This window comes from Cuculus canorus, chromosome 20 (genome assembly GCF_017976375.1).
Source record: "Cuculus canorus isolate bCucCan1 chromosome 20, bCucCan1.pri, whole genome shotgun sequence".
In the NCBI taxonomy this organism is placed as follows: Eukaryota; Metazoa; Chordata; class Aves; order Cuculiformes; family Cuculidae; genus Cuculus; species Cuculus canorus.
Window position 1 is genome coordinate 12486067 of NC_071420.1, and position 18040 is coordinate 12504106.

At 62.2% G+C, this 18040-nt stretch overlaps 1 protein-coding gene across 1 annotated transcript; it reads left to right on the forward strand.

Annotated features, from left to right (window-relative positions):
- Positions 1-156: 156 nt before the first annotated feature.
- LIMK1 (LIM domain kinase 1) lies at positions 157-14403 on the forward strand. Its single transcript, XM_054085303.1, has 16 exons — positions 157-315; positions 2699-2795; positions 4863-5001; positions 5399-5508; positions 5586-5777; positions 6496-6601; positions 6677-6843; positions 6929-7112; positions 7248-7334; positions 7528-7659; positions 7767-7826; positions 7925-7990; positions 8088-8244; positions 8712-8767; positions 8913-9070; positions 9183-14403. The coding sequence occupies exons 1-16, from the start codon at positions 258-260 to the stop codon at positions 9334-9336; spliced, it is 1923 nt and encodes a 640-aa protein (XP_053941278.1). The 5' UTR covers positions 157-257; the 3' UTR covers positions 9337-14403.
- The last annotated feature ends 3637 nt before the right edge of the window (positions 14404-18040 follow it).

Sequence of the window (18040 nt, forward strand, 5' to 3'; positions counted from 1 at the left end):
CGCAGCCCCACTGCCCCCCCCAGCCCCCGCCCCTTTAGCCCCCACCCCTCTAGGCCCGGCCCGCCCCTCCCAAACCCCTCTGCGGGCCCCATCCCCCGACCATCTAGACCGCGCCCCCTCCAGACCAGGCCCCCTCTAGACCCCGCCCACGCCCCGAAGCTCCGCCCCCTCCGCCGCCCGCGGAGCCGCAGCGCGGGGCCGGGCCGGGGTTGCTGCGGCGGGGCCGGGCCTGGCGCGGCGCCGGGCAGCGCGGCCGCATGAGGTTGATGCTGCTGTGCTGCACCTGGAGGGACGAACCTATGGGAGAGGACGAAGGTGCGTAACACCCCCCACCCCCCCCCTCGCCTGACTCAGCGCTTCCGCCCGGTAGCTGCAGCCCCTCCCGCGCCCCCCGCACCCCAGCATCCCTCCGGTATCTCGGCATCCCTCCTTGAGTCACCCCTGCACCCTCACCCCGCCTGCATCCTTCCCGCATCCCTCCTGCACCCCCGCATCCACACCAGGCCACATCGCCCCGCACATCCCCCTCGCTCCCCTCTTCCAGCCTGCATCCCCCCTGCGCTCCCAAATCTCCCCCTGCACCCCTCATCCAGCCCTCATCACTCCCCGCATCCTATCCCCGCACCCTTCTTGTAGCCTGCATCCACATGCACCCCCAAATCTCCCTCTGCACCCCTGTCCAGCCTGTGTCCCCGTCTACATCCCCCCCTGCACCCCTGTCCAGCCCACATCCTTGCCTGCACACTCCTTGCACCCCCTGTATCCCCCTGCCAGCCTGCGTTCCTCCCCTGCATCCCCAAATTTCCTCCTGCTCCCCACTTTCAGCCTGCACCCCCAAATCTCTAGCACCCCCCTTCCAGCGTGTATCCTCCTTGCACGCCCTGCACCCTCTCTCCAACCAACATCTCCACTTTGGTCTCCCCATCCGGCCTGTATCACCCCCTGCAGCCCCCTTCCAGCCTGCGTCCCCCCTGCACCCTCAAATCTCTCCCTGCTCCCTCCATCCAGCCTGCATCCCTGCTGCACCCCCACATCTCCCTTCTGTACCTCCCCCACTCCCACACCTCCCCCTGCACCCCACATCCACCTGCTGCACCCCCTGAGTGCCCCTCCCTGCACCCTACAGCCCCCCTCCTTCCCTGCCCCCTGATTCGCCCTAGTTCCTCCTGCCTCCATCCCTGCCTCACCATCCCTACTGGGCCTCCCAGCCATTCTGCACCCCTGCACCCCCATCACATCTGTGCCCCAGATGCCACTGCAACCATCATTTACTGCCCCTGCACCCCCGCATCCTTCCTGCACTCCCTGTGTGCCCTTGCACCCCCTGCCATCTTGCACTGCCCCATCCAGCACCCATCCTGCACCCCTCCATGCCCTCCCAGTACCCTGCATCTCCCTGTACTCTTCTGTGTCTCCCAGCACCCATCCTGCACCCTTCCGTGTCCTCCCATCATCCTGAATCCCTCAGCACCCATCTTACACACCTCCATGTCTCCCCAGCACCCATCCTGCACCCGTCTAAGCCCTGCCTTGCACTTTGTGTCCCACTGGTTCCCTCCTTTACACCCCTTCCATGCTGCACCCCTTTGGCTCCCCCTGCGCCCATGCTCCCACATCCGTCCTGCGCCCCTTCATCCTCCCTGCATCACTCTGCCTCCATCCTGCACCCCCATATCCCTCCCTTCATCCCCATCCTGCGCTCTCGCATCTTTCCTGCCCCCTGTCACCCCCCCCCCATGCCGGGTGCCCCCATCCCACCCCTTCCTGCGCCCCTCCTGCCTCCATGCGTCTCCCCAGCCTGTCCCTCTGCTCAGCTCCCTGCTGTTTCCCCATCACCCCTGCAGCCCCCCACCTGCTGTCCCCTGCGCTGGCCGTGTCCTGCAGCCCTTCCAGCACCCCTTGGGTCCCCAGCACTGTCCCCTGCCCCGCTCTGCCCATCGTCGTCCCCACAGTGGCTCAGGGCCAGAGGCTCTGGGGGGCACCCTGGTGCTGAGCCCCCACCCTGGCCCCAGCGCCACAACCTTGTCTCCGTTACAGGCTCCATGGGCCGGGGGACTTCATGCCCCAGGAAAAGGAATGAACGTGGGAGGCTGCACCACCAAATCTCTCCCTGCACCCCTTTCCAGCCTGAACCTCCTACACCCTCAAATCTCCCCTGCAAACGCTTTCTAGCCTGCAATCCCTGCACCCCAAAATCTCCTCTGCTTCCCCCTTCTAGCCTGCAACCCCTGCACCCCCAAATCTCCCCTGCAGCTCCCTTCCAGAGTGCATTCCCTACACCCCCAAATCTCTCCCTGCACCCCCTTCCAGCCTGAGCCCCCCTTGCACTCCCAAATGTCCCCCAGCACCCCCTTCCGGCCTGTTCCCCCCTTTCAGCCTGCACCCCCAAATCTCCCCCTGCAACCCCTTCGAGCCTGCCACTCATGCACCTCCAAATCTCCACCTGTACCCCACTTCCAGCCTGCACCCCCAAATCTCCCCCTGCAACCCCTTCGAGCCTGCCACACATGCACCCTGAAATCTCCACTGGTACCCCACTTCCAGCCTGCACCCCTAAACCTTCCACTTGTCCCCGCTGTGCCCTCGGGCGATGAGCGTGGTGGGGAGGATCTGTGCCCCGGGTGTGGGGGGGTGGCTGCTGAGGATCTTGGGGACAGCGAGCAGGGTGACAGCCCTGTCCCCTCGTGTACCCCCACAGGGAGCGACCTGCCAGTGTGTGCGAGCTGCGGGCAGGGAATCTACGACGGGCGATACCTGCAGGCACTGAACACCGACTGGCACACTGACTGCTTCAGGTAGGACCTGGGGACGGCAGGGACAGGGACACAAGGACAGGGACAGCAGAACCCCTGCTCCGGCTATGGCTGGAACCTATGTGAGGCCCTCGCACTGGTGGCAGGGGCAGAGGTCTTCCTGTCCCCCTACGGTGCCCCTCCTGCCACCTGGCCCCTGCTGCCCCCCCTCCCCCAGTGTTCCCTCGTGCTGCCCCCTCCCGGCAGCTGTCTCCCAGGTCCCTGTGCTGTCCGCTCCTGCTGCCTGCCCCCTCTGATGTCCCGTCCTGCTGCGTGCCCTCCTGTGCTGTCCCCTCCATGTGCCCTCCTGCCACCTGCCCCCCACTGTCCCCCTGTGCTCTGTTTCCCCCCCCCCCCCCCCCCCGTGTCCCCTCCTGCCCCCCCTCCATGTCCCCCGTGACAGGCGCACAAGGCTGATGTCACCCGCCCCCTCCCTCCCCATTTCCTCTTTCGCTGGAGACCTCCCGTCAGCTGAGACCCAGGAGGAGGAGGAAGGTGCGGGGCCAGGGGGTGCAGGGGTGGCCAGGGGGGTGTTGGTGGGACTGGGGCGCTGAGCTCAGCGAGGTGACCCCCCTGCCCGGACACGATGCTGGCAGCAGTGCTGAGCAAGAACCACGTCCTGAGCACCGGAGCCAAGTGAGTGTGGGGGGGCCTGCACCTCCCTGGCCTTTGCACCCCCATTCCTGCACCCCCAGCCCCTGCACTCCCTGGCTCTGGCACCCCCCCCATCCCTGTACGCCCCATCTCTTCATCCCCTGACCCCGAGCTGCTCTACCTATGCCCCCCCCAGGGCCCCCAAACCTCAGTTGCCCTTCTGCCGTGGGCTATAAGCCATGGCAGCGCCACAGCTGGGCCCCCATTGGCCACCGTGTCCCCGCTATTGGCCACCGTGTCCCCCCCATTTACCCCAATGGCCACTGTGTCCCACCTTGCCCCCATGGGTCCATCCTTCCCTGCACCCCCAAGCTGTGGAGCCCTCGCACGGTGATGTCATGTAGTGGGAAATTCCGTGCCGTGACTTCATGGTGTTGGTGCCCACCTGCGGTGTGGGACAGTGGGAGCAGGAGGGGGATGACGGTGGTGACTGTGCCCCTCACAGCACCTGCAGACCCCCTATGGCACCCCCCAACCCCTATAGGACCCCCTGCTTCTACCCCCTGCACCCCCAAACACCTGTAGGACCCCCTGCTTCCACCGTCTGCACTCCCCACCCCTTATAAGACCCCTACTCCCACCCCCCTACACCATAGGACTCCCATGCTTCCACCCTCCTGCACCCACCAACCCCCTTAGGACCTCAACTCCCACCTCCCTCTTCCCCACCCCCGCACATTGCTCAGCACCCCCTGTCCCTGCCTGTGCACCCCAAATCCACAGCCTCCTCTGCCCCCTGGCACCCCCGGCCTGTGTCACCCGGCGTTTGGCACCCCTGGGTGGCTGAGTCTGTGTGTGTATGGCCAGGGTGGAACGTGTCTCTGTGACCAGGCTGGCACGTCCCTCTGTCCGTGATTCGGGTGGCATATGTGTGACTGTGACCAGGCTGGCAACATCCCTCTAGGTGTCCATGACCACGCTGGCACATCCCTCTGTTTTTCTGTGACCAGAGTGGCACATCCCTCAGGCACATGACCAGACTGGCATGTCCCTCTATGTGTCTGTGAGCAGGGTGGCACGTCCTCCTGTCCATGATTACAGTGGCACATGTGTGACCACGCTGGCACGTCCCTCGGTGTGTCCACAACCAGGCTGACATGTCCCTCTGTCCATGACCAGGGTGGCACATCTCTCCGTGTGTCCATGACCAGGCTGGCATCACCCTCTTCCTGTCTCTATCTCCTGTCCCTTACCCTGTCCATCCTGGTGTCCCCATTTGCACCTGCACTGCCAGCCTGTGCTGGCACACCTGCGGATGGTGACACATGGATGTGGTGGCCCCACAGCAGGGGGCAACCAGTGGCAGCAGCGAGCACAGGCAGCAGAGGACAGCACAGCACCAGCTGTCCCTGAGGGTGCCAAGGGGACGTAGGGACAAGGGGACAGGGTGACAAGGGTCCCTGTTTTCGGCCGCAGGTGCTGCGAGTGCGGGGCATCCCTGTCGCACCAGTACTATGAGCGGGATGGGCGCCTGTTCTGCCGGCACGATTACTGGGCGCGCTTTGGCGAGCTCTGCCACGGCTGCGCTGAGCACATCACCACAGGGCTCATCATGGTGAGCACATGGGCAGGGACCATGGCGGGCGAGGGGGTGCAGACCCCCAGTGTGGGTTGGGTTGCAGGGCTAGCTGAGGGCTCCTCTCTGGTTTTGGGAGATGACAAGGGACAGGGGCTGAGGGGGGCTCAGGGTAGTAGGGAGATGTCCCTACTGCTGTTCCCAGCCTGGTGGCATGGCTGTCTGCCCTGCACCGTGGCTCAGCCTGCCTTTCCGTTGGCTCTTGGCACCACCCGAACCCTGGCACCCATGCTTCGTGCCCCACGGGTGCTTCTGGCACCACCCATGCCTTGGCATCCATTCTTGGTGCCCCAGTGGATGCTTCTAGCACCACCCGAGCCCTGGCCCCCACACTTGGTACCCCTGGGTGCCCAGGGCTGATGGCATCTGCCCGCAGGTGGCAGGGGAGCACAAGTACCACCCTGAGTGCTTCAGCTGCCTCAACTGCCATGCGTTCATCGGGGATGGGGACACCTACGCGCTGGTGGAGCGCTCCAAGCTCTACTGGTAGGTGCCAGCCTCAAGGGTGGTGGTGGGGGTGCGTCCCCTGGCAGCACCACCCACACACCGCTCTGGCCGTGCAGCGGGCACTGTTATTACCAGATGGTGGTGACCCCAGTCATCGAGCAGATCCTCCCAGAGTCGCCGGCTCCCCGCATCCCGCACACCGTCACCCTCGTCTCCATCCCTGCCTGCTCTGATGGCAAACGTGGCTTCTCCGTCTCCGTTGACCAGGGCTGCGGCACTGAGCACTCCCGCACCGTTCGTGTCCGAGAGTGAGTCTGTGTCCCCTCCCCAGGGCTGGGGACATCCCTACTCCCCATCTGCTGGTGGCACCCACCCCACTGAGGTGGTTTGAGGTGGGAAGGTGTGAGATGAGGCTGCAGTGTCCCCATCAGCTGTTGTTGGGCAGTGGGGACCATGGTGGCACGTTCCCGGCTGCTGAGCTGGTTTGTGGGGACTGTCTTGGTGTGTCCCTGGCCATCGGGGGTGGCTTAGGGGTGGTACGTTGACATCACTTCGTCTGCCAGAGAGGGCTATGGGTCCCAGGCTGTCCCTGCATGAGGTGGCTCATGGCTGCTGTGGCAGCATGTCCCCAGCCAGGAAGTGACTCGTGGGTACCATCACAGCGTGTCCGCAATGTGCAGGGTGTTCCTGTGTTCCCCAGAGGGCCAACTCATGGGTACCGTGACAGCGCATCCCCATCAGACAAGGGTGGCTTGTGGGCAGCATTCCTGTGTCACCACCTTGCAGGGGACCCGTGGCAGTGTTTCTGTGTCCTCATCTCACAAAGGGCCCATGGCAGCGTTCCTGTGTCCCCACCTCACGGGGGTGACTTGTTGGTGCCATGAAAGCATGTCACCACCTCGCAGGCTGACTCGCAGGGACATGACACCCTTGTCCCCATTGTGGGTGGCTCATGGGCAGTGTCCCAGAACCTCCCCTGCTTGACAGTGTTCGGGTGGTGGGTCTGAGCCCTGCTCTACCTTGCAGGGTGGACCCAGACTGCATCAGCCCTGACATGAAGAACTCCATCCACGTTGGTGACCGCATCCTGGAGATCAACGGGACACCCATCAGTCATGTCCCACTGGATGAGGTATGCTGTGCCAAGGGTGTCCCCTGTCCCACCCCTGTGACTCCAAACCCACCCTTCATCCTTTTCTGCCCCCAGATTGACCTGCTGATCCAGGAGACCAGCCGCCTGCTCCAGCTGACCATCGAGCACGACCCCCATGAGCCCCTCACCGTGGAGTCGGGCCCCGTCTGTAGCCCCCTGCCTGCCCTGTGCAGCCCATTGCACTCCCCTGAGCCCAGTGCCATGCGCCAGCGTGCCGTCACGTAAGGCCACCGGCATGCACCCAGCTCCACCTGGTGCCCCTCCTTGGGGTTGACCTTCTTGTCCATGTGTCTGTCTGTCCCGCAGGAGGAGCTGCAGCACGGACAAGTCCCCAGGCTCAGGTTCCGTGGGCTCACCTGCATCCCTGCGCAAGGACATTGGGCGCTCCGAGTCGCTGCGCGTCGTCTCCCGTGCCCATCGCATCTTCCGCCCCTCTGACCTGATCCACGGCGAGGTGCTGGGCAAGGGCTGCTTCGGCCAGGCCATCAAGGTGGGGTTGGGGGGCCACCAGCGGCACAGGCAGGAGCGTCTCGGCTTCTCAGGATGGAGGAAGCGGGAGACATTGTCATTGTCCCCCCTGGGGTGGGAGCAGGGAGCTGGTAGTTCAGCCCATCCTCCCTGCCAGGTGACGCATCGGGAGACAGGCGAGGTGATGGTCATGAAGGAGCTGATCCGCTTTGATGAGGAGACGCAGAGGACCTTCCTCAAAGAGGCGAGCGTCCCCTTTCTTTAATACCCCTGGTTTGGGATGGGGCTGCCCCATCCTGTCCTCGACCCTGACGTGGAGTGCTAGGCATGGTGGGGGTGGCCAGGCAGCCCTGCCTCTTTGATGGAGGACACTTGTGGGCCTGTCTGGGTGGGTGCTGGGTGACTTGGGGTGTCATGGGCATGGTGGGGCCCCACAGGTGAAGGTGATGCGCTGTCTGGAGCATCCCAATGTGCTCAAGTTTATCGGAGTGCTTTATAAGGAGAAGAGGCTCAACTTCATCACGGAGTACATCAAAGGGGGCACCTTGAGGGGCCTCATCAAGAGCATGGTGAGCGCTGGGGGTGGGCAGGTGGGCCCCTCACCACTCCACAGCCACGGTGGGGTTGGGTGACTCCTCTCTCCTCCTCTCTGGCAAATCCCCCCTCCTGCCCTCAGGACAGCCACTACCCCTGGAGCCAGCGGGTCAGCTTTGCCAAGGACATCGCCGCTGGCATGGTGGGTGCTGCTGAGGGATGGGTGGGTGGGATGGGTGCTGGTGGATAGGGGTCTGCAGTGTGAGGGTGCCTCCTGCTCTCAATCCGTCCCTCCCTCAGGCCTACCTCCACTCTATGAACATCATCCACCGAGACCTCAACTCTCACAACTGCCTGGTGCGGGAGGTGAGTCCCACCTCAGTGATGTCCCTCTGCCAGCCTGGGTGGGGACCATAGACCCCGTGTGGCTCCTTCTGTGTCTCACTCCTCTCCATCCCCCCAGAACAACAGCGTGGTGGTGGCTGATTTTGGGCTGGCACGGCTGATGGTGGATGAGAAGAACCAGCCCGAACATCTCAAGAACCTGAAGAAACCGGACCGCAAGAAGCGGTACACAGTGGTGGGGAACCCATACTGGATGGCCCCCGAGATGATCAATGGTGAGCCTGGCTGCAGTGCCAGGAGGGGGGACATGGCCAGCCAGGGCTCTGTCCCCAAGCACGGGGCCCTTGATAGGGCAGGGACTGGATGTGCAACACCAGCCGTCTCGAAGGAGACTTTATAGTGGCCTCCCAGTACCTGAAGGGGGCTACAAGAAAGCTGGGGAGGGACTTTTTGCAAGGGTCTGGAGTGATTGGATGAGCGGGGGTGGCTTTAAATTGGAAAGAAGATTTAGACTAGACATAGGGAAGAAATTCTTCACGATGAGGGTGGGGAGGCCCTGGTCCAGGCTGCCTAGAAAAGTGGTGGCTGCCCCATCCCTGGAGGTGTTCAAGGCCAGGTTGGATGGAGCTTGGAGCCCTGATCCAATAGGTGTCCCTGCCCATGGCAGGGAGGTGGAACTGGGTGGGCTTTGAGGTCCCTTCCAACCCAAACCATTCCATGATTCTATGATCTCTCCTCGCAGGGAGGAGCTATGATGAGAAGGTGGACATCTTCTCTTTTGGCATTGTCCTATGCGAGGCAAGTACCTTTGGGGCTTGGGAGTCTTCCCATTGGGGTTGGGATCTTCCTGTTGGGTTGAGGTGTCTCCTTGGAGCTGAGGTCCTCCTGGGGTTTCAGTTCCGCTTTTGGGGCTGAACCTGCTCCTCCCACTGCTCTCGCCCAGATCATCGGCCGGGTCAGCGCTGACCCTGACTACCTGCCCCGCACCACTGACTTTGGCCTCAACGTCAGGGGCTTCCTGGAGCGCTACTGCCCTCCCTCCTGCCCCCCTAGTTTCTTCCCCATTGCCGCCTGCTGCTGTGACCTGGACCCTGAGAAGCGGTGAGTGGTTGGGACCCCTGCCCTGGGGCACCACTGGGGCTGGGGGGGCTGCTGTGGGGTAGGGGAGACACAGGATGAGCAGAGCTGCCATGTGTCCCCCCCTCTTGCTCAGGCCGTCCTTCAGCAAGCTGGAGCAGTGGCTGGAAACACTCCGCATGCACCTGGAAATCCACCTGCCGCTCAGCTCTCAGCTGGAGCAGCTGGACCGAGCCTTCAGGGAGATGCACCGGTGGGGCGAGGGTGGGCTGCCTGCACCCCCCCGATAGAGACCCCCACCCTGCACCCTCTCTGAAACTGTGGGAGAAGGAGCTGCACCCGACGCCAACGTCTCCTCTGGCTGCCACCACCCCCAGGGCTGGATCCTGGGGCTCCGCAGACGCACCCCACACTGTCTCCACCCCGTCCCGGAGAGCCGGCTCTCCCCCGGGGCTGCGCCCTCCCCATGCAGTAGCTGTCGCCCACTGGACACACCTGGCTGGCTGCCCCACGGGGACTGTACCCGTGTTGATCCCTCGCCACCACAATCCACTCTGGCTTGCTTTGCCTTTGCACGCCCAGGGGCTGCCTGGCTCCCGCACCAGCCCTGTGGGCTTCCCTGTCCAGAGCCGCAGCCTCGCGGCGGTGCCTTGGCTTTCCATGAACTTGCACTGCGCCACAGCGAGGGCACTTGGGATTTCGGAGACCCCCAGCCCCACCAGGGGAGAGCAAGTCCTGGAGCAGCCTTGTAGCAATGGCCTCAGCTGGCCCCTCTCACGCTGCCCCTGCTGCGCCCGACACTTGGGGGGCTGCCGGAACCCCCAGCCAAGTGTGGGATCCATGGGGGTCACCTCCGGGGCGTGGGGATGGGCACGTAGCAGTCCCTGCTGTCCCCACATCCCTGCTGCCTGTGCTCATCTGTGACCATGCATCCCTTGGGACAGCGCATGGTCCCGAGGGATGTGGGGCTGCAGCTGGTCCAGAGGGATGCAGCTGATGCAGAAGGATGCAATGATCCGGCTGGTCCTGAGGGATGCAGGGATGCAGCTCTTCTCAGTCCCCTTGACCCGGGGTGGGTGCAGGGGGACTGCACTGCGCGGTGCTTTTCATGCTCTTTATTCAGGTTCATTTTTCTGTAAGATATTTAAAGAGAAGAGTTTGTATTATTTTTCATACGACGTAGCGTTTGCCATTTGTCACTGCCTCGGTTCTGCTTTCCCAAAGGGATGAAACTGTGAAGCCTCGCCGCGCACTTTTGCCCAGGAAGTCCAAGGCGACGTCCTCTCTGGAGGTGGGAAGGGAGCTCAAACTGTGATGTACCCCAAGCCGTGAGTCAATAAATCCTTCCCCTCTCGCTGCCCGGCCTGCTTGGCAATTGCTCGCCTCCTGCGGGGGGCTGGGAGCTCATGGGGAAACTGAGGCACAAGGGGCTGGATGCTCCACTCGGGGCAGCACGGTGGCACTGGAACCGGTGGCGTCCCCAGTGCCATTTGGTGCTGTTCCCACCCCATTGTGGGTCCCCCCTTAGCCCTGAGGCTGATGCCACCCCTGCCAGCATTACCCCAGGTCCTGTATCTCCTGCTTGCCCGGCTGTGCCCGCTGTCACCTCGTGAGATGGCAGAGCCCATGGCGGTGACAAGCAGGGGCGGTGTGACTGTGGGTGCTGTGGAGCAGCTTTGCTGAGAAGGTAAAATAAGCCCCAGGGGACAAAGAGGTGTCCTGCACCCCACATGGTGGTGCCCGTGGCTGTCCCATGCTGTCTCTCTCGCCTCATTACCTTCCTAACCCAAATTAAGGTCCCCAACTTGGGGCATCTCTGTCCTCAGGGGCTGGAGAAAACCTGGGCCCCCGGGAGCTCATGGAGGGGTGACAGGGAAGGTACAGGATGTCCCTGAGGATGTCATCAGGGCTGCTGCAGCTGGGTGAGAACAGGGGAACAGCACGGCCTGGAGGGGTTTCAGGATCCAGGCTGGACATCCCTGTTGGAAAAAATCTCATGTTTTATTGCTCAGCCCAGGAAGGACCGAGGGTTGGGGCGGTCATGGTGGCTCTGTCCCCTCCTGGGGCGACTCTTTTATCTGAATGCCTGTCCCATGTCACCCCAGTGGAGGGACAACCATGGCACACCCTCTCCCAGCTGTCACAGTGCCCTTGGTGATATCACGGCTTTTTGTTCCAGGTGACACCCGTGCTCCCTGGAACATGGGGGTGGCAAGGGACCTGCAGCAGCTGCCACCCTAGGGAAGTGCCATGGCCTCCGCGCCCAAGTAGTGCTGGAGCTTGGGGGAACCCTGACCTGGCAGCGGGAGCCCCCCAGCCCCACGGGACCACTCACCCCCCTGGATGGGGCTGCCGGTGCCACTGAGCTGCTGGGTGCAGGTTCCCCCCTGCAGGGGACCCTGGGTGCTGGGCAGGGGGAATGCTGGTCAAGCACAGCCCAAGTGGTGGCTGCTCCAGCGCCCCTGTGACCAGCAATTTGTCCCAGCCCCAGCCATCATCCAGGAGTCCCACGTCCCCAGGCAGGGAGGTGGCCCTGGCACAGCCCTGGTGGCCCCACGCTGTGACTGTCCTCCACTCAAGGCCCCCGTATCCCCAAGGTGGGTGCTGCACCCTGTGCTAAAATCTGGCTACCGGTGCAGGCGGCACCCCAACAGCCCCCCGGGCCCTGAGCCAGCAGGTGGCATCCTGGCAGGGCTCCTTGTCCCCTGCAACCAGTCCCACCATTGGCATGAGGGACTCTGCACACCTGTGTCCAGCACCCAGCTGTCCCCATGAGCTGTCACCTCCCAGGAGGGAGAAGAGCACCCTTACCAAGCTGCAGGCCACCGAGAGCTGCCCCTGCACCCCCCAGGGTCCCACACTGTCCCCACCCATGGTGACCCCCAGGGACATCCCTGGCAGGGCTCTGCCCAAGCTCTGCTCTGGCTCAGCACGGTGGCCGTTGTGCAGGCAGAGAACCAGGTGTCCCCATGTGCCACATCCCTGCTGATGGACCAGCAGCCAAGTGCCACCAAGGTGGTGACCAAAGGCAGCAATGGCTCTGTCAAGGCTCTGCTTGGTAGAACCTCCCTCACTGTCGTCCACGAGACCCAGACCAAGGGCTCCAGCAGCTATGATGAGGATGAGCCATCAGCTGACAGGTTTATAACCTTCTTCATGGGTGAGTTTGGTCAGCCAGGTGGAATGGATAGCATTGCTTTCCCCAGCATCTCAGCAGGGTGGACACCAGTGGTGGGGGTCCTTCCCAGGGGGACAGCAGCTGCCTGCGGGCAGGGGAGTGAGTGGGGTCCTCATAAGGCTTGAGGAGATGCACAGAGTGGAGATGCTAGAGTCTGTCTGGGGCACCCAGCTCCATAGGGATGTCTGGAGGTGGAGAGAAGGGATGCTGGGGTCCCGCGCAGATGATCAGCTCCACAGGGACATGGGGACCTGTCAAAGGGTTGTTGTGGTCCAGGAGGGCATTCAACTTCATAGGGACATGGGGAACTTGAGAAGGGTTGCTGAGGTCCCATGAGGATGACCATCTCCATAGGGATGTGAGGAGCCTGAGAAGGGTTGCTGGAGTCCCTCCAGTGTACCCAGCTCCATAGGGATGTGGGGAGCTGGAGAATGGTTACTGAGGTCTCACTAGCGTGCCCTGCTCCATGGGGATGTGGGGACCTGGAGAGGGGTCACTGGGGTCCAGCCAGGCCATCCAGTTCCATGAGGAGAGGTCCCCATCCTTGGCTGTAGAAGGGTTTGCCCATGCTTTTCTGGTGGTGAGTAGGATGTGGCACCAGGGACCTCTAGAGCCCTTTGCACCGGTATTTCTGTGGCTCTGTCCGTCCCTGCTTTGAGCTGGAGGCTGGACTAGAGATGCCCCAGGATCTCTCCTGTCCTATACCTCTCTGATCCACCATCTCACACCTGGTGCCTCCCTCTGTGAGGACTCTCTCCACAGATGGCACCATCCCCAGAGTCCCCTGGGCACAGTGTCCACACTTCCAGCTCAGGCCTGGGCACTTTGCGTGGTCAATGAGCACCTTGAGCCCTCCCTCCATGATTTGGGCAGAGAAGTGTCACTGTCACAGCCCCATGTCCCGCAGCAACCTGGGCTGGGACAGGAGCCACCTCCTTGGGTCATGCATGTCACTGGGCCACGAGAATGTGGTGGCTCTATGGGGTGGATCCAGACCCCAGCAAGCCTCGCAGGGTGCTGAGACCAACACTGGTGGGTTGGCATCCGCCTGCCTCAGTTTCCCCTCTTGCTGGGCTGTGGGACAGGGGTACTGGGTGTGAGGATGGGAAGAAGGAGCCATTGCTCCAGCTCCCTGTCCCCAGTAGCCGGGGCCGTCGAGAGATACAATGATATCCTCTGGTCCTCAAAAGATGAGGCTCACCCTGCAAAGCTGGGCAGGGACATCCCGTAGGCCACTGCCTGGTCTGCCAGCGACTGCATAAACACAGCTCTGGGGATGTGGCTCCTCGGCTTCCCCACAGCATCCTTGCCTTCCCTCCTCACCCCCATCCCTTTGCTCCTGCCAGCCAGGACGTGGAGGTCCATCCCTGACCCAGCTGGTGGCCATAGGGAGGGGGGGACACAGGGACCTGGGGAGGGACAGCCAGGGCTTGAGGGGACCTGGAGAACCTTGGCCACTTCTGATGGGAAAACTTGTTTCTCCTCAGTCCCACTGCCACCCTTCCCCGGCTCCAGCGCAAGCCCCTTCCTGGCCACTGCTCTGGAGAAGGAGGTTAGCGATGGGTGGGAGCTGGGGGTGACACCAGTGCCACCAGAGATGGGCAGCACTGGCCAGGGGAACCTTTGTGAAGATTTTACTGGAGGGACAAGGGGGGAGTTGGGGTGGTAGTGTCAGGCCAGGGCTTAGGATGGGATCAACTGGGCTTGCAGGTTTGGGTGGCTGAGCCTCTCCATCCCTGCTGCACTGCCACCACCCCACAGTGCTCTCCCCACACCAGAGCCCCCCCCCCAAGGGCTGGCAGCAGCCGGCTATGGAGATAGAGAGGCCCCTGACAGCCCCCAAATCCCCTCAACCCTCACAGAGGATTGGATCCACCTGCAGAGACAACGCAAGTAGGGGGAAATCCTGGCACGTGGGGATGGAACCCACTGGTGTGGGGGCTCGAGGGACCCTGGTGCAGGGGTTTAGGGCTTGGGAGAGCCCAGGGCATGGGTCTGGTGGGCTGGGAGCCCCTGGTGTGGGGGGTCAGGATATGGGGCTCCAGCCCATGAGTTTGGGTCTGTTTGCTGCCCTGCAGCACGCAGATTGACCCAGGCTCAGGCACCTTTTCCAGGCTCAGGTCCAGGAAAGAAGGCAAAAGACAGGGGGCAATCCCTCCTTTTGGGGTACCACCCTGAGAACAGATCCTCAGCTTTCCCGGACCCTGTGCTTGGGGGGCACTGGGTGGGGGGGGAGGGAGTGGGGGCACACTGTGTGGCTCATTCTCTCTGGGCTGGGAAAAAATGAGTTTATTCCCAGCTTGGAATCTGCTTAGTTCTGCTTCAAAGCCTGGAAAACACAACCTCTGCCTGGCTACCACCTCTACTTGTACTTTGGGGTGGCTTTTGGGATGTTTTCAAGACAGATGCAGAGAAGCAGTCGAACAGGCAGGCTCTGAACCCGCTTCCCCCTTGGAAGCCCCACCGGTGTAACCAAAGCCACCAGCACCTGCCCCACCACTGGGGGCATGTTGGGTGCAGGCAAGGGGAGGCTGAAAGAGGAAAGAACTGCAAGAGGGGAGATGGAGATGAGATCTTAGGGAGAAACGTTTTGCTGTGAGGGTGGGGAGGCCCTGGCTCAGGTTGCCCAGAGCAGTGGTGGCTGCCCCAGCCCTGGAGGGGTCCCAGGCCAGGTTGGATGGGACTTGGAGCCCCTGATCCAGTGGGAGGTGTCCCTGTCCGTGGCACAGGGTGGGACTGGGTGGGCTTTGAGGTCCTTCCAGCCCAAAACATTCCATGATTACATGAAGCCCCCTGGGTACAGGCAGTGAGGAGGCAAGAGGTTAATCTCCCCACGCCCGCCTGATGCAGCATCCTGGGCTGGGTTCTTTCTGTCTTGTTTTGGTTTGTAGGAATAAAAGATTTGGCAGTGTTGTAGCAGCTTCCCAAAATAACTCAGCCTCCCATGGTAATTACAGAGCTCTGGTCCCGGGCAGTGGCTACTGGTGGCTTCCTGGCCCTACCAGGCTGGGACCCAGTAACGCTGCTGCCAGCCAGGGCCGAGGGGACCAGAATGCCTCAGCGCCGCCCTTCCTTGGTGTCACTGTCGCTCCCTTCATGTCACCTCGGGCAAGAAAAATACAGCCTGTGCATCACCCCTCCCACTCTGCAGCTGATCCCTTCAGCTTTTAATGCTCTACTTAAAGCCCAGGCTGCAGCTCACTGGCCTCGATGGGCGCTGGGCTACTGGAGTGAGGCCATGGCAAGCCAGCAGCAGCTCCACGCTGTGTCCGGATGCACGGCTGAGAATGCCCAGGTCATCCCAGCAGCACCTGGCCTGCCCTCCTGCCCGCTGCGGGGCTCAGCGCTGCTCCTTGAAGGGCAGGGGGAGACGGGGCTGAGCTCCTGGAGCCCCTGAGACTGTAATCCCCACTAATCTCGGAGGAAAGCGCTTGCTGTGGGGATTAGGGATGCGAATGGCCACCAGCACCTACCTGCCCCTGCCTGCTCCCCTGCGGCAGGGGAGGTCAGGCTGCCAGGCTCACTCCTGGCCACCCCAGACAGATGGGACCTGGAGGGCATCGGGGCTCTCCCCACACCAGTTATGCAGGGTGGTTATTTATACAAGCAGCAACACACACTCACAACCCAGAAACCAACCATGTCCCCGGCTGCATCACAAAAAGTGTGGCCAGCAGGATGAAGGAGGGGATTCTGCCCCTCTGCTCTGCTCTGGAGAGACCTCACCTGGAGCCCTGTGTCCAGTTTTGGAATCTAAAACGTAAGAAGGACAGGGGTCTGTTGGAACAGGTCTAGAGGAGGCCACGGAGATGATCCGAGGGCTGGAGCACCTCCCATTTGAGGACAGGCTGAGAGAGTTGGAGTTGTTCAGTCTGGAGAAGAGAAGGCTGTGGGGAGACCTTAGAGCAGCTTCCAGTGCTGAAAGGGGCTCCAGGAAGGGTGGGGAGGGACTTTTTAGAAGGGCCTGGAGTGATAGGTTGAGGGGGAACAGCTTTAAATTAGAAGGGGGAAGATTTAGATTAGATATTAGGAAGAAATTCTTCACGATGAAGGTAATGAGGCCCTGGCCCAGGTTGCCCAGAGCAGTGGTGGCTGACCCATCCCTGGAGGTGTTCCAGGCCAGGTTAGATGGGGCTTTGAGGCCCTGATCCAGTGGGAGGTGTCCCTGCCCATTGCAGGGGCATTGGAACTGGATGGGCTTTAAGGTCCCTTGCAGCCCAAACCATTCCATGATTCTATGAATGTGGAGCAATCCTGGGTGCTTGCACAAGGCCCTTGGCAGTGGCAAGGTTGGGCACAAGGCTGAGATGGTCCCTGTGGAGTCACCCAGCCACTGCGGGAGAGTCTGTGCTGTGTGGGTCTGGATCTGTTTTTTCCTGCTACAACATTACTACTGGCTTTGTCTTGTGAGTAGGGAAACTGAGGCACAGGGAGCTGCCTGTGAGCGGGTGCTCTGGGAGTGCACATGGCATTGAGTCCTCTGGCAGCAGAGTGTGTTTGGGGGGGACAAGAGCAGCCCTGGCTGAACCGGAGGCTGAAATCAGTGGGTGGCTGAGCCTCTGCCAACCACTCACCACCGGGAATGGCTGTGGCTGGCCAGGACCCCCCTGACTTCTTTCATCAGTGGGAACACAAGCCCTGCGTGCTGCCCTGGCCAGCCATGCCAGCGCCTTCCCCTGCTCTCAGCAGGGACAGGAGGGGACAGGATACGGCCCCGTGCCATTAGTGCCTGCTGCCTCTGGAAGTGTGGGTCTGGGGCGTGCAGGTCCCAGGAAGCAGCTACAACTCCTGGCACAGGATGAGGCCAGGGCTGGGGACACGGCTCACAGGGCTGCAAGCAGGGTTGCCCAGATGATACCAGTGCTGGGAAAGGCTCGTTGAGCAGAAGCAATTTGGGATTTTGCAGAGAAAGCACTGGAAAAGACTGAGATCTGGTGCCCTAAACCTGGTTCTGTCCCTGGTTCATGGCACACGGCGCCCAGTGTTTGGTATGTGGTACCAGCATATTTGCCTGGTATGTGATTCCCAGTACCCAGAGCTCACTAATTGGTAACTGGTGCCCAGAGCTCCCAGTAGGCAGTGGCTGGTGTGCAGTAACTGGTGTCCAGTGCCTCCTGCCCAGTGCCCAGTACTGCCAAGCAACACCTGTTAGCAATGACCACTGCCAGGAGGTGGCTCTGGTGCTGGAGTTGGTCCCTCTCGGCTGTACCAGCACCCAATCCTGGGGCTGTGTACCCGCTACCTGCACCGGACCGCACAGCAGGTGCCCCCATTCCCGGTCCCTAGCACCCTGTACTGGGGGCACAGGTGGAGGCTGGTGCCCCGTGCCTGGTGCTGCTGCCTTATCCTGCTACCCTGCATCCTGTGGGCAGTCCCAGTGCCCACAAGACGATGCATGACGCTGGTGCCTGGTGCGCAGCGTGGGGTGCCATGGCTGGTACCCAGTGACGGTGATGATACCAGTACCCCAGGGCCAGTGGTGGCTGCTGGTGCTGGTGCCCAGTGCTGACTCCAGTGCCAGAGTCTGGTCCCAGTGCGCGGTGCTGGTGCCTGGTGCTGGGTGGTGATGCCCGTGCCCAATACCTGGTGCTGATGCCGGTGACTGGAGGTGATGCTGGTGCTGGTGTGAGTGGTGATGCTGATGCCTGGCGGTGATGCTGGTCCCTGGTGGTGATGCCGGTGCCAGTGCTGGTGCCGGTCCCTGGCGGTGATGCTGGTACTGGTACGAGTGGTGATGCTGATGCCTGGCAGTTATACTGGTACCGGTCTCAGTGGTGAATGCTGATGCCTGGCAGTGATGCCAGTACCGGTGTGAG

What these genes read in the sequence shown, in the direction of transcription:
- LIMK1 (XM_054085303.1), top strand. Translation starts at nt 258, where the DNA reads ATGAGGTTGATGCTGCTGTGCTGCACCTGGAGGGACGAACCTATGGGA. An exon ending in TGGCACACTGACTGCTTCAG is followed by an intron (nt 2,796 to 4,862) that starts GTAGGACCTGGG and finishes TTTCGGCCGCAG; the next exon opens with GTGCTGCGAGTGCGGGGCAT. An exon ending in ACAACTGCCTGGTGCGGGAG is followed by an intron (nt 7,991 to 8,087) that starts GTGAGTCCCACC and finishes CCATCCCCCCAG; the next exon opens with AACAACAGCGTGGTGGTGGC.